A 24,117-nucleotide genomic window follows, 5' to 3' on the forward strand; every position below is an offset into this window, starting at 1 on the left:
ATCCCTGCATTCCCCGACTGCCGGCAGCAAGTGGCCTCAGGTGTGATGGCTCTGTGGTGCCACGATCAAGGTGGGTTTATCTCCACCAGGCCACCTGTTCAGCTCAGGTCTCCTGACCCATCTGCTTAGGACTGACCATAGAGCCAGAGGGGTAGATGGGAAGCCAGGGGCAACAGAGGGTCTTGCAGACCTTGTGCTCTTGTGACATCCCTGGAAACCTTTCCTCCACTCCACTTGCTAGGTAGGAAGTCTTGGATCAGTGTCTCACCCACTTGAAGAAACCAGCAGATGCCACTGATGGGTGGCCCTGTCCTAGGCCTTTGTGGGCGGTAGAGGCAGCAGGGTCCTCATTGAAAGCATTCAGCACTCGTTTTGTTTTTCTCCAAGTTTTCTGTGTCTGTGTGATTGGAATGAAACATCAACTTTTTTTCGTTTTTTTCATATTTCAATATTGGCTTCTTTCCTTCCTTCTTGAAACCTCCTTTTATAACTTCTGCTGCTGCTTAAATATAGATGTCTAAGTCCTCCTCCTTACCAGATTGTTTATATTTTTGAAAGCCTTCTGCTTATCTGTGGCTGCTCCCTCTTCTCTCTCTCTATCCCTACTTTCCCACATGGGTGTTGGTTGCTCTTTTTCCCCTGCCTTCTCTTAACTGGGATGTGTTTCAAATGTGGTCTATCAAAATGTTCAGTGTTTCCCTCTTTTTTGCAATAGCGTTGACATCTGTTCTTGAATGCTAGCCCACGTTATTCCTTTAGACTTGTTTGCCCAAGATTTGCTTTTATGCCAGAAATACTAAAAGGAGAGTGTGGTGTGGTAGCATCTCTTCCCCTCCAATCCCTTGTCCCTCCTCCTTTTTAAACTGTCTATGATTTCTAAGTTGACAGCACACTGGATGTTTGTTCCAGCTCTCTGTCATCTTGTCTGGCTGTGGGCCACCTCAAAGTGTTACCAATGTATCATTTGCCAGGAGGACTATCAGGCCCTTTGGGTTGTTTCCACCAAAAAGAAGTCACTTCAGTGTCACTTCAGGCAGTGGGTGGAGAAGGACTTCAACTTGCACCCTGGATATCAGTGGATGGCCTACTTGGCCTTTCAGTTACTATTTATTAGGCCCTTCTTGTGCTCACCTTGCAAGGTGGTGGGTCCTGCTATATGGGACACCAATATGGAGCAGCCACCTTGAGTCCCAAGCAGAATGAGCTGCTGTCCTCAGTAACTGAAGCCGTTCAGTGAGACATTAGGCCTGTCAGTTGTGATGGCCACATGCCCTGTGCTCCTGCCATGAGCCTGGAGCACCATCCCAGGCCCATCTGCCCCAGGCTACTTTGGAACAACTCCTTCTGGCAGCTCCTCCTGGAATTTCCAAGGCTACTGAGAGTGTCAGTTACCATGTACAGCAGAGCCCAGAGCCTACCACTCTGGCAGGTCCTCTTCTGGGGACCCAGCCCTGGTGGTCCTCAGAGTCTAGGGCAAGTTAGATGTTTTTGAGAATCGCTGCCACTGCCAAGTGCTGTGCTTCTGAATAGTTTACAAGATAGGGTAAATAATTACTCTTGGCATTTGTCTTTTAAAGTTCTCTCTTGCAAACTAATAGCAGGTTAATGGTCCTGAGCATGATGCCTAGCCTAAAAAGTGAGCTCACGGTAAATATTTGTGGCTGCCTAAAATCCCAGGCCTGTGTTCTGGTAGAACAAACAGAATGCTCATGTTTTGCAGGGAGCCATAACTAGGAGAATGACCGGAAAGATATTGCCAAGAGCAGACAAGGAGCAGCAGCTCCAGGGAGGACATCACGGGGACACTAGCTGGTTCTAGCAGGGGACTGTTTTTGTGTTTGCATCATAGGCAGTCATTTATGTAGCATGTCCAGTGTCATGCAAGTTTGGCTTCTTCTGGCCAGTGCCAGTGGGATGTGTGTGGGGTGGATGAACTGTGCTTTCTGCCCTTGCTGTTGTCCCCCAGCCCTACTCTGCCCAAGCTTGTTAACCTCTGGGGTCCTGGGGTTTTCCTCAGCATTCTGCTCAAATGTACACATGATCCCCCTAGCAGAATGTGCAATTACAGTCTTGTTTATCCTTTTTGTGTATATTCACAGAGAGAACTTGATGCCACCGCAACAGTATTGGCGAACCGGCAAGATGAGAGCGAGCAGTCCAGAAAACGGCTCATTGAGCAGAGCCGAGAGTTCAAGAAGAACACTCCAGAGGTGAGGCAGAGCTCTTCGGTGAGCCCTCAGAAAGGTCTTGGCATCCTGGGACATATTCAGAACACACGTATAAGCATTTTGTGTTTGAGCAGATGAAGGCAGGGCAAGTTCTTCTTTGTTCTGTTGTCCCTGCCCCATCCGAGCGAATTGCATGTCTCCACATAGGCCATGGAGATGTCATGGTTGATAGATTGTCCAGAAAATTCAAAGCACCTGCTAATTCCATATGCAGACATTGAGCAAGCTAGGTGTATGAGAGCATGTGGCCAGGTATGCAGACATGTTAGACCCTTGAGCTCATCCTAGTCTTGGTGGACACTGTGGAACCCAAGATCTCTGGGCCAGCTTCCCCAGTGCTGGGTAGCAGAGTGTCTGAGGTACATGCATCCAAGGTTGGTATCTTGCCAGTACTTCTTGTAAAACAGACGTTTCATCTGCTCCAGCCTTTTAAACGCCTCTCTGTTCCTTGAAATATACTGTAAAGGGCACTGTGAATGTGCTCTTTACTGCTCTTGGTTTTTCTAATATGTGTGGGGAGGCCAATGCTTAGAATGGCTAGAGTAGCGTCCCTTTAGTCGGTCTTCAGGGTCCCTTATTTTCTTCAGTGCTTGTCACAGATAAGTAAGAAATGCAGAGAACCCAAAGAGCTCCAGAGGGGTATGCAAGTGTGGGAATTGCTCTCTGGGGCACAGCTGATTTAGCCTGCCAAGATCTTGTGCCCTGGTGCTTCCACCAGCCCAATGGCACATGAGTGGGTTGCAGCTGCCACAGGCCACTCAAGTTTTCTGTGGTTCTCAGGTAGAACAGTGGAACATCTTCAGAGGAAAAGCCATTTTCTGGAGCAGATGCCCCTAAATTGTGATAAAATATTCTTGAAAAGTTTTATTAGACCCCAAATACAAATACACATTGGTTCTTGGGGTGACCACCCTCTGTGTGTCTTTTGGGAGATGGCCTTGCCAGGAGTAAAGACAGGAGAAGACTAGGTACTCGGGATAGCCCTCCCCTTCCAATTGCCTTGAGTCTCGGGCTACTTCGGTGGAAGCCTGCTGGAGGGAATGGTGGTTTCCTTGGCTCTCAGACTTGAGTCTGTTTCTCCAGTCAACTCTCTTCATGTCCATCTCATGGAAAACTCTTAGCCATACCACTAGCTGGCTGTTTTCTCACCACCCTTCCCGTGGTGACCCTATGTCCAGGGATTTCCACAGCAAACTAGAAGAAGGACCACAGACAGAGGGTAAAGAAGCATAGTCTGTCCTATTTACTGCAAAGATGATAGAGTACAGAGCTGGCCTCTTGTGCTTCTTCAGGGTCTGGACTCCTTCTTGGCTAGTAATAGCAAGGTGTGTTCTCCCCTGGCATTGTCTCATGCTGGGTTGACAGATATTGACAGAACTGAGCCCTGTCCCTACATCTAAGCACCTAAACAGGCTCTGTTCTTCAGAAACTAGGGACAAGAGGGACATGTGCTGGAGGCCATGCACTTTGGATCTTTACTTCTCCTAATCACAAGAAGCAGAAAAGGCTAGAGGGGAAAGCAGCCAATTGGTAAATGCCATTGGGGCATTTCTTTTCTGATCTCACCTTTAGACTTTGTCTTCCATGGAGAAGGGGACTCTGGGTTGAACCTAAAAGGAATGAAAGTATCATTCGTGTGTGGCTGGTCCAGCCTGTGCAGTGGTCAAGGATTATACCCACTTGGCATCTTCCACTGTGGGGAGAGCCCTGTGGTGGAAGTTTCTGGGAAGCCTGGGGGGAGCCATATGCAGGCTCCTGCCCCATGGCTAGTACTTCCAGATTTGAGTGTGAAAATGAAGGTTGGTTGGAGCTTTGCTCAGGGGCTAAAAGAACATTGGTATATTATGCAGGAAGGCATCCCTTCCTTGTAGTCATGGCACGGTCCTCTCCTGCTGCTGGCCCATTCAGGGCCAGGCCTTTGCCCCAGGACAGCCTGCAGGGGAGGGCAGGCCAGGCTGGTTCATCTACGTGCTGGTGTTATACCATTTATGTTAAGTCCTGATGAAAATGTCCCTGTCCATTTTTGATCTGGAAGAGGGGAAATTTTCTGTGTAGTTTCTGCGGAAATTCTATATGCAGGATTAGGCACCCTGAGAATTCAGACAGGAGTCCCTTTCTTTTCTTGGTCCCTCAGCAAAGTTTATGTTTTCTTAGACTGACCCTTCTCAAGGGTGACCAGGAAGACTGCCAGCCTAGGAGGAAAAGGCTGGGCCAAGATGGGCAGGTGGGCAGGGGCAGAAAGGGGACCTTGAAAGCTGTGGAGGGGCTATGTAGCTGGGGTGCTGTGTGGCTAGCCAGGGCTCTGACAAGCATGAGGAGCCCCAGGAACCCAGGAGGGGACCTGACATGGCTGGGGCATTGAAGATTTTTTGTTTGAAATGAATATTTTAAGTTTCAGTTTTATCTTGCATCTTTTTAAATCTAAAAATTGTGGTTAATTTGAAAGAGATTAATTACTCTAAAAATAAAGATGCATTTTCTTGACATCAGCAAGCACCCTTTTCGAAGAAAGGCCATTTAAATATTTTTTGGCTAAACATTCATTCTTTATTGAATTAATAATCACCTAATAGAACCTAATAGATGATGGAACGTTTCTAGGGTCTGTTGCTTTTCCTGTTTTATTGCAGGTGACTCACTTGCTATGTGTCTTTAGGCATAGTTTCAGCTTTGTCATCTATTAAAAATATAATGCCAGGACCCAGCTCATAGTGTCGCTGTATGTACAAGCAGGTACATACATGTGTGTTATGTGTGCCCACATGCACGTATGTATAAGCACTTGTGTGTGCATAGATAAATGGGGGGGGGCTCCACACAAGCCTGGCACCTAGAGCCCAGTGAGTATTTATTATTAGTATTAACTTCAAACACTCACTACATAATGTGTTGGAGGCAGTTGAGGGACTTTGAAAAAAGCTAGAACAAATATAGGTAGTTTCAGCTTAAAGTATTCCAAGAGTTGGTTTATAATAACAGTTAATCATTTTATAAATATTTATGGAACACCTTCCATGCACCAGATGGTTTGGCCCTGGGGAGAAAATCCTATCCCTGTTCTTAAAAGTTTCTTATCTTTCTCACCAGGCAGTAGAACAGGGCGATGCCTCATGCTGAGTGCTAAGATCACATAGCTGGCGTCTCCTGACTGCGCACTTTCCCCGCAGAACTCTTATGGCTGTGGTGAGAATATTCTCTGGAGAAACCAGATGAATCAGATGGCTCAGTCACCCTCTGTATAGATAAACAGTTCTCCCTTTTTGTTGTTATTGCTGGGAATGTAGCTACCACTGAGTTACATCCCTGACTCTTTTTTATTGTTGAGACAGGGTGTTGCTTAGTTGCCCAGGCTGGCTTCTGGAATTTGTGTGTCCTCCTGCCTCAGCCTCCCAAATAGCTGGGATTATAGGCATGTACCATTGCACCCAGTGTCAATTTTGCTTTCTGAGCCTTCTTCCTCCTTCTTCTTTTTCCTCTCCTACTCCTACTCCTCCTCATCTTCCTTCTCTTCATCCTCCCCATGTCCTCTGTCACCCATCGCTTCCTCATGCCCAGGGAAAGAGAAGATAAGCAAGGGAGGAAGCGTGGGCTCCAGAACTCCAGAACAGGTGAGCGAGACACACCAGGGTCAGACTTCTGTGCAGAGTAGCTGAGTCCTTGCTTTAGGTCTGGGTGCTGGGGAGTAGGAGATAGATGGAGGGACGGGGTCACCTCTACTGTGACCAAGGATTCTGCAGCCTGGTCATAGAATGTACAAGAGCAAGCAACAGCTTTCTGGAAGCCTGGTAGTGGTGTGTGTGTGTGTGTGTGTGTGTGTGTGCGCGCGCGCATGCGCGCGCACACTCTGGGAGGCTGAGGTAGGAGGATCAAAAGTTTGAGCCAAGCCCAGGCAACTTAATGACTTACTTAGAGAGACCCTGTCTCAAGATAATAAAAAGCTCTTGGAACGTAGTTCAGTGCAAAGGCCTTGGGATCAATCCCTAGCACTGAGGGAGAAGGGAAAGAGAAAAGAGAGAGGAAGGAAGGAAAAAAGTGTGTATTCCAGTACAAGCCAACAGACTGGCTTCTACTCTATAAGACTTCTCAGCCTTCCACATGCAGCTGCTTTTCTCTTTCTTTGACCAAGGTTCTGGCTGAACTCTATGGTCCTGCCATAATGATTCCAGTAGCCTCCTGGTTTTGGGTGCCTATGGATAGGCAAGACCACAGGCACTTGAAACCTTGAGTCACTTCTCATCAAGTATCACAAGAGGGTGGCTCCAGGGTTTCAATTTTCTACCTAGGAATTGCTTTTTTCTTGCTTTTCCATTTGGTTTTGTTGACATTTGCTTTTCAGATCAAAGTTTGGTCCCATTCCTGCTTCTTGGTTGTCCTGGGACTCGAATCCAGGCAGTCTGGCTGCTGAGGCTGTGTTCTTAGTAACTCCTCCATGAGATGAGCAATGACTCCGTGGGCTGGGGATTTAGCTCAGTGGTTCTGCCGCCTGCCTCATAATGACTCCGTGTAGCAGAGGCTCTTTGAGTGGAGTCTTAGACACTGACCTGCAGTAGAGCTCACTTAACTCTGCTGTAGGTAGATATGAGGGCAGAGTGGCTAGTGAGGTTGAAGGCCGAGTGTCCCAAGGTGTATGCCTCATCACTCCTGTGACATGGGCCTTGACTCAGGACTGTACTGTTGGAGGGTGTTGCTTGACTACCACACAGTGGTCTTTGCACAGGGCTGGCCCCCAGAAGAGCCTGGGGCATACTTTTCATTTTGTTTTGCTTCTGTGCTGTTCAGGGAGAACTATCCTCCCCTGAAGAAAGGAGGGAGAATGGCATTCTTAGGGGCATGATTTCACCATCAGACTGTCCCAGGGTACATCTTGGTCATGTCAGCATGTCCAGCTCTGCCCTAGATTGTCTCTAGGATATTTGTTTGTAAGGCTCTCTTGGGTAGTTTTTGTTTCCCTGGCAGTGGGCCATTCTGCTGCTGTGCAGAAAGCCAGGCTGCCCTACTGGGCAGTCCTTGATAATCCCTGGTGTATTTTTGCCTAAACATCTCTTGCTCACTGGAGCATGAATCTTACTGACGCCTGGTCTATGGAACTCGAAGTCTGTATCTGTGCTTCCTGCATCTGTCCTGACCACCACACGTGATGTTTTCATGTCACCTTCCCTTGCTCCTGGAGTCAGTAGCAGAGGTCAGTTTTAGCCCTGACTATATGGGGCCCAGCTGCCTGGGAGTCAGGCTTAGGGGAAGACCTTCTTCCTCCTTACTGTCTCTCCCAGAGCAGGTGAGCCCAGTGTGATGTCAGTCGCAACTCCCATGGCCTTCCACCTGCCCCAGAGTGCCCAAATTGTGACAGGGTGTATTTTCTGTAGCACTGACATAACAGTCACTCCTTGGCTTTATTTTCTGAGTGCCAGCTCTTACCTTGGTCTCTACTTTGGGCTTGGAGTGTTTTTCTGATTTTACTGCTTGGGCAACAGTTGTAAAAAGTCAGGCTTTGGATGTGTTTTGAGAGACCACTTGGAATGACATCATGTGCCATCATCACAATGAATAGATCTTCCAGTGCCTTCTGGACTCTGAAAGGTGGCGCTGGGATGGGGCCTCTACTCTTTATGATCAGGAGGAGGTAAGTGTTTGCCAGGTCAGGTGCAAAGCAAAGGGCCCACTGCCATACATCTTTGCAGCTAGTTTCTGTGGAGGTGAGGAAGACAAAGAATAGGAAGATACTGTGGACTTTAAGATGTGTCTCCCACTCCCTGGGAGAAAGGAAGGGGAGGCAGTGGAAGCAGTAATATATAGACATGGCCAGGACCCAAGTGCATTTAGTCACTCCTCAGCAGCCTTTTATAGATGCTGTAGGAGTGACTCAAGTCTGGAAAAAGAGTCACTTAAAATAAAGTGGCCACTCCAGTGGACATGTCACACAGGCTATGGGGCTGGCTGGGTAGTGCCTGAAGGGTGTCCAGGCCCTGCAGGGATCCTGGATGAGGCATGTACTCAGGAGAACGACATAGTCACACTGGGCTACATGCCACATCGATGCTTTTCAAACTGCCAACCAGCATATATACATATATGCACATGTGTGTGTATGTACTGCCAAACTCTCAGTGCTTCTCTTGTTTTCAACAAATTGCCAGGCCATAAGGGCCTGTATGACTTGAGTTTCCCATTCAGGCTTCATATTTGTTTTGGTCCCAGACCACCACATGCAACGTAGTACACACACCAGCATCACTTTCCTTTGTCACCTTGTGCCCATTGAGCTGGCTACATTGAAGATCCACAGCACTGATTTGACAGACCATGGCTTTTAGGAAAGAGGACTGGCTAGTTGTGTCCTGCTAAACATGACCCCTTGGTGAAGGGTAGCTGTGGCCAGGAAATCTCTTAAGCTGGAAGACAGAGGCACAAGTGGTCAATGCCATGGATTTATTTGCACACCTTTCTACATAAGCAGGCTGCCTGTCTGGGGGGATGAAGAAGCTGGTGCAGCCCCTCTGCTGATTCATCAGCTCTGTCATAGTCGCTCTCTCCCACTTCTCAGCCTCAAGGGGCTGTGTCTTGTACCTTCAGTCCCATGGATACTGAGTCACTGCAGCATGAGATGTCCTGTCCTGTTAATAGCATTCACGCAGGAGTCTTTTTTTAAAAAACAGAAGAAATTTTTAAAATGTTAATTATGTCATTCTATAAGATTCATTTCCCAAACAGGGAGATAATAAATAAAATTTTATTTGATGCTTCATTTTATATAATTTTTTGTCTAAAGTAAAAAATAAAATAAAGGAATTTAAGAACTGTCTTACTTTGGCAATTCCTCAGAAAGCTAAATATAGAATTACCCTATAGCTCAGCAGTTCCACTCCTAGGTATGTAAAAACACTCCCCAAAACACAAATACATTCACGGCAGCATGATTCAGAATAGCCAAAATGTAGAAGCAGTCTAGATGCCCACTAGCAGGTGAATCAATAAGCAAAATGTGCTCAGTGCATATCATAGAACATTATTCAGCCAGTAAAAGGAATAAAGTATTTGAGTCATGCTACAACATAGATGAAACTTGAAAATATTATGCTAAGTGAAAGAAATGAGACAAAAATGCCATGATTCACTTTCTACGGCTAAAATAGGTAAATCCACAGAGACAGGAAATAGATTACTTTTGCCAGGGGCTGGGCAGGAAGGTAGGGGAGAATGACTAATAGTGAGTGTATGGTTTCTCATCTGGATGATAAAAAATGTTCTAGAGTAAGACAGTGATCATAGTTGCACGCGTATGTGTACCTGTTAAATACCACTGAATTGTGCACTTTAAAAGGGTGAATCATATGTAAGTCATTTTTCAATTAAGCCATTATCTGTTAGAAATCTGTCTTTTGGTGGGGGTCTGGGGAATCCCTGGACAGCTTTTTTATAAAATCTGTTATATTCTTGTCTGCTCCAAAGAGTCTCCCCATTGGAAAGTGTCTTGTGAATTTTCACTTCTGCAGTGGCAGCCTAGTTGACAAAAGGCCACTCAGTATCAAAATTATAAAGCTCACATAATAAACTTGGCTGTTTAATCATTCTGTATCACCCACCATTAAGTTATAAGACTTTAACTAGAAAAGTTTAAAATTAAAAGTGAACTTTTAACAGTTACCAATTAAACTTGATGAGCCAATTTATCAACTCAAGAAGTTATTTTCTCAGTTCTTAGAAGTCCCTAGGGGAGAAGCTGCCTTGAATGTGACAGAGTAATGAATACAGTTCTAGCCTAGTCCAGCTCCTGACAGAAGTGGTGGGTGGCAGCGTTGTGCCCCACATTCTAGAACAACCTCCAGCATATCTGAGAGGGTGCCATGGAGGCCTGAAGAGCAGAATAATTCACTGTTTTTTGTATATCATGCAGTCATCAAATTTTAGCTCCCCTGTCAGCTGTATTGGGACAGAAACTTCGCCTCAGGTCCTTCATTTGCAACAGTACACTCTGCAAGAGGTTTCAAAAGGTCCTTGATGTAAATGTCTAGTCCCAGGCTGGCAGCATGGATGTTCAGGCCAAGTGACCCTGGGCAAAGTCACTAACCATCCTGAAACTTGGACCTCCTCCCCATTTTTTGCAGCATTAGGATTGAATCCAGCTGCACTTGTGATTTTGGGGCAGGGTCTCACTAAGTTGCCTAGGTTGGGCTCACTCAGACTTACATTCCTCTTGCCTTAACCTCTCAGGTAGTTAGGATTACAGGCATGCACCACCAAAGTGTCACTAAGTTGCCTAGGTTGGGCTCAGACTTACATTCCTCTTGCCTTAACCTCTCAGGTAGTTAGGATTACAGGCATGCACCACCATGTCTCATTTGGACCTCCTTCCTGTAAGAAAAAAGGGTTGATATGACTGAAATAGCTCAGTTGGAAGAGCATTAGACTGAAGAAAAAAGCGTTGATAAAGGTTGAGTATCCTTTGTCCAAAATGCCTGGGACCAGAAGTGTTTAAAATTTTTTGGAGTCTTTTTCAGATTTGAGAATATTTCTCTAGACTTTACCAACTGATCATCCCTAATCCAAATTCCAAAACTTTTGGAGGATCTTGGAGTATCTTGGAGCATATGGGACTTTGAATTTTCAATTAGGAAAATTCAGTGTGTGATATCAGCTGCTAAGAGAATGAAATGAATTCAAGAATATGAAGCATATAGTAGGTACTCAGTAACTACTTTTCTTCCTTTCTTCTGTCCTCCCTCACTTTTCTCCTCCAATCAGTGCTAAACCCATGGTAAGGACCACAGACAACCTGAAGTACTGCATTGTAACAGGCACAAAAGAGAAAGAAAGTTCCACTGCTTAGAGTTGCCCCTCTACTAGGTGTGGGCAGACATTGACCAGGCAGACAGATGACACACAGGCTTGTTTCAGGTGCAGATAAGAACTGAAGCAGTTATGTGATAGTAAATGGGTAGGCGGAGAGTACTCCACAGACCCAGGGAGATATTTGAATCTGAGAATGGAAGACACCCCTTGTAGTGTTCCTATCCCCAAGCGCGCACGCGCGTGCACACACACACACACACACGCACGCACACACACACACCCTTCTGTGTAGATTTCTGTAACCATTGCTGATGAATTTGAGGAGATGTTTAGCAGAAGGGTCCCCAGTCTTTGTTGGCTCTTAGCATACTATCTTTTAGGCATCACGTTATGTCTCTCTCTGTCTTAAAACCAGGGTTGCCATTGAACTTGCATGTTCGAAGGCTTAGTTCATGGACTGAGTTGGAGTTTGAGGGAGAATGTGTAGGTAATCAGCAAAGAGTCTGTGTCGCTGGCAGCAGTCAGAGCCATCAGTGGGTGGGACTTGGATCAGGGACAATGGGGGCCACCCTATGACCTGTGCTCTTTGTGAGCACTGCCTGATGGCCCCTGCAGCTTTGTGCTGAGCCATCCAAATGGCTGGCATTCCCTTTCCTTCCTGAGCTGCGTGTCACTTCCTCCATGTGTCTTGCAGTTTCTGATGCACTATTTTAAGCATCAGACAAATTATCTGAGAGCTCAATAGCTGTCAAAAGGAAAGGACTGTAATGAGACTCATGTGGGATGGAGTTATGGTGGAGACCTTGCTGAGCAGTGTAAACTCTCTGTGTCTCTGTTTTTTCATCCAAAAAATGGGAGTGATGACAGTTCCCTTGGAACCATGAGTCAGATGAACTGCTGCAAAATTCCCAAAATGGTGTGGCAAGTCATAGAAACTCGATAACTGAATGACATGCTGTGTGTATGTTATTTAAAAAAACAACTCTCTTGGAAGGAGAAGTTGTGTCCAAAGTAGATTTTAAAGCTTTATATGCACACTGAAAAGCAAAACAAAAACAAAAAAATCTACCCAAGCATCGAGTAGACCCTAGTTGCTACTGAAGACTTAAATAGATTTAGTAAAATAAAAATCTTTACCTTTCATATGGGTCTAGATTGCCATTTTTCTCCTTTTTATTACTTTAACTGTTCAGAGTGGAAGTATTTGCTGCTGGACCATCTCGTTGGAGCTGTTGTTTGAAAGTAGCCGTAACCTGTCTTTCTGGTCAATAGCCTCAGTTGGATTGCACTTTGGATGAAGAATATTCTCTATAGGAGGTAATAATAACTTGGGTATAGAAGAAATCTCTCTGTCTCTTCTACCCTCATTGAAGCTGGATGTGGAGGCACATACCTGTGATCCAGCATTCTTAGAGGCTGAGACAGGAGGATCACAAGTTTGAGCTCAGCAACATATTGACTTAGTGAAACCCTGTTTCAGAATTAAAAATTAAAAGGACTGGGGAATACAACTCAATGCACATGCCCTGAGTTCAATCCCCAGTGCTGCAAGGAAAAAAAATTCCTCATAAGTACAATTTTTGGGGTATAATGGCTAAACTGTGAAAGCCATAAGATTTAGTTGAAACTGTGGCATACTACTTATTAGTATTTATTATTTAACTAAGAGCCAGGCATTATGCTAAGTGCATTGCAACTATTACCCTGAGTCTGTAGGTCACTGTAGGAGGTGGAGTCATTAGTGCCATTTAACAGAGCCTAAGCCACCTGCCTCCCAGGATTTTACCCAGCAGCCAGACTCCCAAGGCTAAGTAAGCTGTAACCTCTGAGCAACTGTTTCAGGTACCAAAAGTCAGGTTATGCTCACTGGATTGTAAACAGTTCCTCTTCTATTAGTTTATGAAACAAAATGCTTCTGAGCATTGCTTTGAAATAGCACACATTTAAAGGAGAATGTGAGTAGACTCAGGGAGGAGCACTTTGTATGAACTAAAATTTGACAGTAGCCCCACAATACTTCTTAACTTACAGGATTTATTGTAAACCAAACACCAAGAAAATCTCCCTGTCCATTTTGAGATTGTGTCAGTCAGGAAAGAGACCATTGGATGACAAATTCCACTGGCTGTTAGGTCTGTTGTCTTTATCTTTCTGTGGCTGGGGTCGGGGGCGGGGCAGGCATGGGAGACTAGACTGGTCCATTATGGACCATTGATTATTGATTAGTGTTGGCTTTTGGTCATTAGTTGCAAGCAAGAATTGCATAAAAAATAAGTTTATAAAGGAGCATCAGGGCCAGCTTGCCAGAATGTGATGATTTTGTTTGTGGCCCAGTGCTCTACCAGGAAGACCTGGTAGAAGAAGGATTTAAAAGGGAGTCAGAACACTTAAATGCCTCACTCTAGCTCGGCCTCTGCCAGCTCAGTTTGTGATCTGAGCCAGCCATGTGTCACCTCTGCTATTGGATCTGAGAGGAGGTGTGTGTGCAGGCCAGTTGTGGCCAGGAATTCCATGGCCTCTGGAGCCAGAGCCTACCTGTTGGTCCTCCTGTGGGCCCACAACCCAGGTACAGCTCTTTGCTCTAACGGGCTTGGCCTCCCTTACAACTCGAGGTTTTCCTAGCAGGAGTCTTTCATGGGGCAGGTGGTATTCACTGATTAAGGGGTGGCCCAGGAAAGCCCCTTATTCTAAAGTGCTGGCAGCTTCAGGGATGAGGCAGGTGCAATTTATGACAACAGATGACATTTAGGAAGCACTTGCTGGATGGTAAACATGGTTACACTATCCCAAACACTGGAATGCTTTAACTGATTCAGTATAACTCACAGTATCTCTATTTATCTCTCTGCAATAGATACATTGTTTATTTCTATCACAGAGAGAAGGAAACTGAGGCCCAGAGAGGAAGTAGCTTCTCACAGGTGTCACAGCCAAGATGTGGCAAAGGTGGCAGTAGTGTTTTGTTTAGTTTTTGGTACTGGGGATTGAACCCAGGGCCTTCACATTGAGCTACATCTTTAGCCTTGTTTTATTTTATATTTTGAGACAGGGTCTTGCTAAGTTGTCTGGGATGGGTTTGAACTTGTGATCTTCCTGCCTCTGCCTCCAGAGTGCTGGGATTATAGGCCTGTATTACCACACCCCGCTTGGCAGGGGCTTTTAGATCCAGAGAAGCTGACCGTGGGTCTGTGCCAGAGCAGGTCCCTGGGGAGCGCTTACAGAGTCTTGTAGCCATAGCCACCTTCTGGCGTGCAGAGCTGGCTGCTGAACAGGATGGATTTCCAGAGCTGCCTGTTGCTACAGAGGGGTCCTGGCCACATGCCACTGCCACCATCCCCGCCCAGCTTCCCAGCAGACAGTATGTTTGGAGGAGAAAAAGAATTCAGACTGCTTCTAGAGAGGGCAGTTTGCATCAGGAGGAGGCAGTGTCAAGCTGCAGCTCCCCACGTTACATTTGAAAGGCCCTTGATGTAGGCCAGCAGGCTGATTGGAGCCCCAGTTTGACCCTTTATTTATTCATCTATTCCCTGACTGCTCTTGGAATTCTATAAAGAGGGCCTGCTTCAGTATCCCCAACTTGAGAGCTCAGCTCTTACTGGGGGACTCAGGTTAGGGGTTGCAGGGAGCCCACATTTCTTGTTCTAGCCTCTGTGTTGTGCCATGAGAATTTGTTTTCATAAGTTGTACGATACATTTGTGTTCAAAAAAAAGTTGTATATCCAACAGGCCCTAAACATGTTTCTCCCCAAAACTTTTCTCAAGGAGCTATGATCAAGTAGGGAGACCTGGGGAACATAACCACCTCCGCTTCTGAGCCATGGGCCCATGTGAGGCCACACTAGTAGTGATGTAAACACATGCGTAGTGAGTAGTTAGTTTATATGCAACACCATGTATTGAGGTTCAATTTTTAATATGAAATATTTCTAACATACTGAAACATGTAAAAAAACAAATATTTCCATGCTTTTCTTATAAATTGGGTTGACTTTTTAACATTTTCACACTTTGCTTCTGATGCCTGGTTTTCTTCAAATCAGTGTAAACTGTTACATATCCAGGTAAAAACTCACTTCTATCCCATCCCACCCTCTTCCTCCTCATATGTAAACACCATCCTAAAATTGATGTTTCATTTCTATGCTTTGTGCATTCATAACAGTGTTTATGCAGTCATAAAATGTGTTGTTATAATAATATTTTTTTATTATTTTTACACAGCATCTCTGCCTAGAGATTGAACCCCGAGGGCTTGTGCATCTAGTTGATTCATTTAAACTGCAACATGGCATCCTGCTGTGTGCATAAACAGCACCTGACTAAGATGGCAAAAGAGACTTGGTGGTTGTAATTCTATCACTGGGTGCATCCTGGGAAGGGATTTTAGGGCTCTTCCCGGAGTAAACACCAGAAGTGCCATTGCTGGTCACAGAGTCATGATGTCAGCATGGCATGGTGTCTCCAGCTCGTTTCTCTCCAGCACAGCTGAGTGCCATTCTCCCTCTGTAGTCCCCCATTCTGTCTGGCCACATCCTTGCTGGCACTCTGGGTTAGCTAGCCTTTGCTCTTTAAAGAAGTGTGAAGTGAATCTTATTTACTTCCTGTTTCCCTTTTTCTGCTGTGGGTAAACACCCTCTGGACAGAGACCAGCCTGCGTACAGTGTCCTCTTTTGTACATTTCCTGCTTATATCCTTTGCCTTCTTTTCTCTCAGGCCATCTGTTGCCTTTCTACCCCATTGTGCCTTCCTAACACTCTGAATCTGTACCCTGTTGAGAGCATGCCTTGTGAATATCTCTTCCCAGGCTACCACGTGTCTTGTCTCCGTGCTTACTCTTCCAGTTGGTCATATGGAACATGTTCATTTTCATGCAGGTAGAACGCTCCCACCCCTACCCCAAGTTTTCTCCATTTGTGGTTTATTTTTCCTGTCTTATTTGAGAAGTCTTTCCGGTGTAGAGGTCATTGGCACCTCCTGAACTACCTTTCCACAGTGTTTGGGTTTTGCTTTCCTCATGGGACCTGTGATGCATTCATGTGGATGATGATGGGTGGAGCTCCAACTTTGTCCTTTTCCATTAAGAGCCCCTGATCACTCCCAGAGCCATTTATCATCCAGTCTGCCTTTCTCTAGCAAGTGACACTCAGTACATCTCAGTACGCTGTTAGCTATCAATCACACTGTGCTTCTAGGCTCTTGGTCTGACCCCTGTGGTTCTGAGTATGCTTTCTCTGCTATAGCTCAGTACATCTCAGTACGCTGTTAGCTATCACACTGTGCTTCTAGGCTCTTGGTCTGACCCCTGTGGTTCTGAGTATGCTTTCTCTGCTATCTCTGAGCCTCTGGTAGAGACAGACCCTGTGCTTCCTGCTCTCCACCATCATCTGGACTGTGTTGGGTGCTTCATCTAGCCGCCTGTGTGACTTTCAGAATCCTTCATTCACTTCCACTTTGGAAATTCTTATTTCTTAAATGAAACTTTAAAATGGATTTTTATTGAAATTTTGTTGAATTTGCAGATTTCAAGAGGCTTAATGAAGTGTTGAGTTTGGATGGAGTTGTTTTAGATGTGATTCTCTGGTGCATTTTGTTCCCTCTGTGAACACTCTACATAGAATCCACTTATGCTGGTTCATTGTGTAAAGACAAAACAGTCAAAATTGAAGGATTGATCATTTTAGTCTGGAGCCAGGCATAAAAATAAACCCCACTCTGTTATCATAGGTGGCTGTGATTAAGATCGGGCAAAAGGTCAGCTTGGGGCCTCCTAACATTGACAATTTCCCTTGGAAGATTAAGTGCTGCTTCATCTTTGGCCCAGGTCATCAGTAGCTTAAAGCCATTACTGTCTATTGGCTGTTTGGTTTGTCTGAAATATGGGGCTGGTCTCAGCCTATTTCCCTGGGGTCAGGTGTGTTCACATAATCAAAAGTGCCAGGCACACTCACATTGTGCATGCGCGCACGTGCATGTGTGTGTGTGTGTGTGTGTGTGTGTGTGTGTGTGTGTGTGTGTATTCACATTACCCTCCAATGGGGAGGAATTCCTAGTGCCAGGAACACAGAATCTGCTTCTCTACCTTTACATTTGCAATCTGCCTTCTTTATTAATAAAGTATTTTCGAGCTCACTCTGGGGATTTGCTTGTTCAACCAATTACATGTGCTTTGAAAATGACTGTTAGTGAAGCAAAGTGAAGAAAAATGAAGATTCGTGCTCTGTGAATGTGTGGTTAGGGATTTCCATCAGCCCACTTCTGTTCCCATGACCTAGTCAGAGAAGGGTGATGGCTTCTATTTCCTTGAATTAAAAGTACAGGACAAGTATATTTTTATTTGTATAGAAACAACCCATGAAAAGTAGTTCACATATTATTTAAATGATTGCTTTGCCACAATAAAGGAAAGAAAAAGTGATGAGTGAATATGTATATATAGAGATGAAGAAATTAAAAATATGGTCAGATTCATTGAACTAGTAAAGAACATAGTTTGTGATTTAACTTTGCTACTGTAAGATAACAGAATGTGATATTTATATACAAATATATTCTGAAATAAGATTTTAAGATACATTTCTATTGAACAAATCCATTCTTACTTGAATGTATATAAAACATTTGTATATTAATGTTCTTGATTTGAAGTGCGGGAAATGAACTCACTGGTAACCAGTTTTAAGTAAAGAAACTGATACGGTAGAACCAGAAGAGGTGAGAATCCATTTTACCCTAAAATTCTTTTCACATTAGCACATCTGCAGTGTTGAGGAATATATGGAAAATTGAAATAGTGGTTCTATCCTGCTGTGTCTCCAATGCGTCAATAAATCACCTTTTTTTTCCTTTTAAAATGTCTGGCCATGTAATTTATGTTTGCATAACCCATTACTAAATTCATAGTAGGTGTTTTAGTTGGCAGACATTATTCCAGGGGTTCTAGGGGCTTTAAAAAAATATAGAGCCTTTGTTAGTATTTATACTTAAGTAGACATTTTAGAGTTTTTTTAAATAGTGAACTGGATTTTTGAAAAGGAATTTGGAACTGGCTATTTACAGTTTCCTTAGGCAAACAGTATTAAGTTCATTTTCTCACATTGCCAATTGTCATTGATTTCCTAATAGACTTTATGGTTTTTCTTTTTTTTTTTTTAATTAAAACTGGAAAAAGCAAATTACTCTGATATTATGGTCATACTAATTTCTATGTCATTTTCAGTAGGTTTCACATTGCATACACCAATAAAACTTTGTTTTAGTAGTTTTAAAAAAATGTAACTGCAGTTGATTGCTTTACTTACAAAGCGAAGTTGAATATATTCATTCATTTACTCCACTCTGGTTCCTGAACAGAAATAGAAATGTTCAGGATTCACTCACATACTTGTGGCTAACCTTTGAGACCTTTTCTGATTTTTAACCAGACATTTGAAAATAATCACTATGTCTTCAGCCCTAAGTTAGAACAACGTTTAGAGCATTACTACTTTGAAGTGATTTAAAAGAAATCATTTCTGTTTTTTTTTTTTTGTAAACATTTTTTAAAATGACTCTAGAGTCATTAAAAAGCCAAACACATCATTGAAAGCTCACAGGAAGTTTAGTATATTTGGCCCATCCTCTTTCCTCCTTCCCCACACTGTCAGCTGGTACTTGCATTTCTATATAGAGTCTCTATCAGCCCTTGAAATAGCATCAGCCAATCAGAAGAGGAATTGTTCACCCCAAGAAGCATCCGTAGTTGTCAAAGTCTGTAGCCTCGGTCTCTGTGAGATAGGATGCACATTACCGTTTCAAGGTTGTTGGGGTGTCAGGCACATTTTCAGAATTTAACACATTCTCTCTGATCTGTAAGTCAAGCTGTGCTGTATAAGTTTAAAAGTGTATCTTCCTCCCAAGTTAGAGATTAAAAGTAATGACAAGTTTTTAATTTGTTGTTGTTGTTGCTATTGCTGACGTTATTATTAAGATTGAACTGAGCTACACTCCTAGCCCCCTTTTTATCTTTTGAGACAATTTTGCTAAGTTGCCCAGGCTGGGCCTGAATTTGAGATCCTCTTGCCTCAGCTTTCCAGAGTGCTGAGGACAGTTTTATGGGCTTTTTTGTTTATTTTAAATATGGCTTATTTGACTGTTCTGTTTTGTGGTATTGGGAATCAAACCCAGAGCCTTGCCTTTGTTAACATTTCCTTTTAAGACTTTTTTAAAAGAGTCTTTATTTTCATTATTATTTCATTATCAGAGGTGTTTATCCTGGCTCCATTGCTCTGGAAACCCTGTACAATTACAGGCTCATTTTGTTTGAATTCGAAACGTGCCTCTTGTTTTTGTATTTGTTTCTAGAAAGTTTGAGGGGGATTATTTATTCCCCAGGAAAGTATAGGTGTCAAGAGTCTCTCCTACTTTACAAAGGTTGAATCCCAGCACTTTAAAAAACTCTGTTGCAGCTTTCAGTGGATAGGAGATGCATTTTTGTGACACCTTGTGAAGTCACCTTTGCCTGCTTTGTGTGCGTCCTTGTCCTTCACTGTCCTAGCCCACTAGCGTGTGGTCATGAGACTCACATTTGTGTCCCAGAAAGTGCTTCCACCAGAGGAAGGTGCTGTGCCAGAGACTGGAGAAGGGAAAAGGGAGATGTTTATTGTCCCAAAGATGTCTTCCAGTTTTCATTGTTAACTCCTTTCCAAAGCAAACTCACGGGTTTGCCTCGTCAGTCCTGGCCAAAGTACAGCAGGGTCTGCCAACAGCTTCACCCAGTAGAAGGAGGAGGAGGAGATGGGGAGAAGAGTAAAGTAGGGAAGGGGAGCAGGAAGGAGGTGGGGAAGGAGAGGGTCACTGTGGAGGGCACCTGAATGACAACTGCAGGGATAGGTTGGACCTGGAGACTGTGGTGCATGGACAGACAAAGTCTAGACTCCAGGAACCCTTTGCAGCCTTGTGTCCTGCAGGCAGGACACTGGCTTAGGGGCAGGGAAGACTGGACATTGCCACAATATGGACATAAAATCAGTGTTAAGGAATAAAGACATAGGGTAATGCTCAGTGGATGTTGATAAGAGAAAGGGCTCTGGGAATTATGTAGGACCCTGGGCCTAGTGAATAGTTCAGATGGGACAGAGGACAATCCAGAGGCTCAGGCTCCTGCTGGAGAGTGAAACCAAAGAAATTGGGCTTTACTCTGAGGCCTTGCCAGGTGGCAGCGGTTACACATTTAGGAGAGGCACAGTCAGTTTAAGGTTTGAATCATTGCTGCTTATGCTGTGGTGTGGAAGATGGATATGTAGGGAACAGATAGAGCTGGAACAGCTGGAACACAGTTGTAGAGACTGGGTGAGAAATGGTGCACTCTGGAAATGAGGAAGTGGTGGTTATGTCTTATCCATGCACAAATATCTCCATGTCCTGGGCTCCTGTGTGCCAGGTACTGCCCTAGCCCTTAGCTGCACAGTGAGCAGGACACTTGACACTGGATTTCTACCCTCAGGGTGCATAACTTCTGGTGGCAGAGGCAGACAGAAATCAGAAAGTAGAAAGAGTTGGTCCAGGTATGTGGGTATGAGATTCTGATTGTGGAAATGGGGACATAGAGACAGGGAATTTTAGAAACGCTTGTCCAAGAAGGATGGGGTGTTGGTGGCAGCACAGAGCCAGGGCTCTCCCATTTCCCTACCCTGCCTCCTATGGTGTGCCCCATGGGCCCTGAGTCAGGCTGGGCTCCTGATTTTTCCATTAGTGACATCAGTCATTTTCTGGTTAACTCACTTCTTCCTCACTAGTATTTGCTAGCAGGTTTGAGTGCAGAGGGCACCAGCAGTCTATGTGAATAAGAGGAGATAATCTTCAGATGAGAAGATGCTGTTCATTCCTCTCTGCCCACACATTTACCTCCTCTCCCTGAGGGAAAACAAAAAACAACTGTGAGAAGGTCAAGTAAGTGAACTGTGGTAGTGAATGTCCTAATCTAACGCCTCTGATGATGTCAGTGAGGATGCTTGATAACTGTGTTTGGATCTTTTCTGGTTGTACTCTGATTCCTTTTTTAGAACTGGTATGGAGATAGTGGTATAAAACTGGTTTTTTATGCAAAGAAAGGCTTTTTTTTTTTTTTTGTACCTGGAATCGAACTCGGAACCTTATGCCTAGGAGTCAGGCAGAGGAACCACTGAGCTAAATCCCCAGCTCAGCAGAGGCTTTTTTTAAAAGTGAGATTTGCACTCCCTTTAAGTGCCTGCTACTTTGAATTTTACCATTGTAAACATTCGGGTGCCTCCGCCACAATTCCTAGGAGAATTCATAGCACAGCTGTCTCCTCAAATTTTTTCTTGCTTCTTTGTAGTTAGTCCTTCCCCCACCCAGCCTATGGCAACCACTGAACTCTTTTTCATACCCATAGTTCTGCATTTTCCAGGTTGTCGTATAAATGCTCTTATAGTACAGTCATTGGAATGGTTATGGGTTTTGCCTTAGACTGCTGCAATGAAGCAGATTAAAATGAAGCAGGTCACATGAATTTTTTGGTTTTTCTACTACATATAAAAGTTATATTTAGCTGGGCATAGTGGTACACGAGTGTAATCCCAGCACTCTGGGAGGCTGAGGCAGGAAGATCTCAAGTTCCAGGTTAGCCTGGGCAACTTAAAAAAGTATATAGCTTGGTGCAAATGTCTTACGCTCAATCCCTAGTACTATAAATATATAAAATATAAAAATAAAGACAATAAAAAGTTGTATTTAAGGGATCAACATTAGCTCTGTGGTAGAGTGCTTCTTTAGCATGCAGGAGGCCCTGGGTTCCATCCCCAGCACTAGGAAAAAATAGTTACATTAACATTACTCCATAGCCTATAATGACATCGCATCCAAAAAGATGATTTACATACTTGAGTTAAAAACACACTATTATTAAAAAGTGCTAACGGACTTGAGCTGTTAGAGCCTTGCCGTGATAGGCTTGCTCAGCATCAGGCTGCTGCAAACCTTCAGTGTACGAAGTGTAGTCACAGGAGGTGTGTTTTGTGCACCTGGAGTCTGGCTTCCTGCATATTCATGTTGCATTTGGAAGTCAACTGCATGGTTGAACATGGCTAGCCTCACCCTGCCTGATGCTCCGATGAGTGTCACCTCTCTTTCTCTCCTTGCTAAGTGCCATTGGTCACTCTGCTGTGAGCGCTCCTCCATTTGCATGGCCTGCTGATCCTCATTCCTAATGGGGCGGCCCGCCTGGAGGTGGTTTAGGATTGGCAAGTTTAGGATTAGCCTAGTTTCTCGTATTATGACATGAGGGGGGAAAGTTTGTATGTTGTTGGTGAGAGAAGCACACCCAATGACAAGTTTCATGAAGTCCCAGCTCCTTCGCAGTGGGCATATGGGTCCCTGAGGGAGCAGCTCTGCAGTGAGACCAGAAGTCCTGCTCAGAATTATCAAAAGATGCTCCTCTTGCTTTTCCTTATATTGCTGCTGATTCCTCTGTCCTCCCACATTCCATGCGAATGTATTTCCCATCAAACTTGTAAGTTCTGAGACCCTCCTAAATCTTTGGTTGAGCAAATTACACTGTATTCCACAGTTGGCACTTGTTGCATGCAGATGTTCTCTGATTGATCCAGACCCCTGCCTGGCCCAAGGATGCCTCAGAGTAATGATATTGTCACAGCTGTCTCTTAGCAATCAGTAACCAATTCTGTTTCATACCAGAGAAGACTCAGGCCTAGAGAAGCCCAGAGTCACACACCAATCCATTAGTGGGGCCAGGTCCATCAGAAGGGTCTGCTTTTCCCCTGTGGTCAGCAGCTCCACACGTTTTGTTTTAAACTGTAAATGTGAAAAGTCCAAAGGGAGAGGGCAGCAGGCTGGGCTTCCTGGAGGCAGGTGGCTCTCTTAAAGCTGGAGCTTGTTGTTGCTGGGCTGACCTCGTTTCCATGGAAGCAGCCAGAGGGGGCAGCTTGTTCCTCTCACCCTAGCTCTGTTGGAGCCTCTGCTCCTGACAGGCTGCAAGAGCTGGCGGACTCCCTTACTCTTGGGAGGGGGACCCCCAGAGGCCTGCCAGAGTCTCCTTTCTCTTTACTCTTTGCTCTAGAAGATTATTATGAAGGGAAGGTAGAGAATTTCTGGCCCTAGCCTGCATTTGCCACAGATCTTGCACAGGGGGTTCCTTTCTCCCTGACTGAGCACACCTCCTGCTCAGAGGTGGGCAGGGTATCTTACTTTCTTCACTCTTCCTAGGGAATCTGAAAGATGAAAATAGAAGATTTAGCTCCTTTTTTTTTTTTTTTAACTAGAAGCAAACTCTTTGAAAAAATAAACATGTCAGTGGGCTCTGTTCCTTTTAATCTATTTCATCAAGCCACTGAACTCTCTTACTGAGGCTGTAGTTTGGCAGTTGCAGTGTGGTAATTGAGCATGCGAGTAGATTTGCCTCCTCTCTCATCCAGTAGCTTTAGTGTCTTGGCATTCCTGAACTTAGTCTGCTTCGTTTTATGCTGCGATCACAGCTCAGTGATGAAGCCTTTATTATATTAACTAGTTGATAGATTCATTCTTTGAAGAATTCTGTATTTTTATTTATCTCACTTAAGCCTCTGGACATGTATGTGGCTTCTGAGGGGTATTTTGATGAGTTCTAGAGTTGATCACAAACCTTAAAAGAGCAGAAAATGCTAAGAACAACTTGTTAAACTGCAGACCAGGGAAAGGGTTTTCTTTTTCCCTCCTTCCTTCTCTCTCCCCGTTTTTAAGTCAGGGGTGTAGCTGCAGAATTATCAAACATGCCAGTACACATTGTCTCCCAGGTCTGTTTTTGCATTCATTTGTATAGAAACGTACCAACTTCTGTTCCAGTAGGTGGAGAAAGATGCTTAAATCCTAGAAGCACCGCTCACCTACCTTTTTAGGGTATTGCAGGTTCCACTCAAGGGTTGGAGAGGTTCCAGAAAAGTATGACTCAGGGAGAAAAAGACTACTCCCAAAGCTCACAGGGTGGAGTGTCACAGCCAGGACAGGAAAATTCCCAGCAGGGAGGCTGCCTGTCTGTAACTCAGACACATTGGGTCATAGATTTGCTTTCACAGAATAAGTGAAATGGAACAAAACTTCTTTTGAATTCTCA

At 44.4% G+C, this 24,117-nt stretch overlaps 1 protein-coding gene and 1 long non-coding RNA gene across 3 annotated transcripts in view; one reads left to right on the forward strand and one right to left on the reverse strand.

Annotated features, from left to right (window-relative positions):
• LOC104858664 overlaps positions 1-7,715 on the reverse strand; it is a 15,858-nt gene extending 8,143 nt beyond the window's left edge. Inside the window, exon 1 of the long non-coding RNA XR_779192.2 lies at positions 7,644-7,715. This is a non-coding gene — a long non-coding RNA (uncharacterized LOC104858664). The remainder of the gene's footprint in view (positions 1-7,643) is intronic.
• Cux1 (cut like homeobox 1) overlaps positions 1-24,117 on the forward strand; it is a 353,130-nt gene that overhangs the window by 80,521 nt on the left and 248,492 nt on the right. For both annotated transcript variants that reach the window (XM_010618936.3, XM_010618935.3), the window contains exon 2: positions 2,100-2,210. In XM_010618936.3, the coding sequence (XP_010617238.1) occupies positions 2,100-2,210 (111 nt within the window). The remainder of the gene's footprint in view (positions 1-2,099; positions 2,211-24,117) is intronic.

This window comes from Fukomys damarensis, unplaced genomic scaffold (genome assembly GCF_012274545.1).
Source record: "Fukomys damarensis isolate Sample0158 unplaced genomic scaffold, DMR_v1.0_HiC HiC_scaffold_17, whole genome shotgun sequence".
NCBI lineage: Eukaryota > Metazoa > Chordata > Mammalia > Rodentia > Bathyergidae > Fukomys > Fukomys damarensis.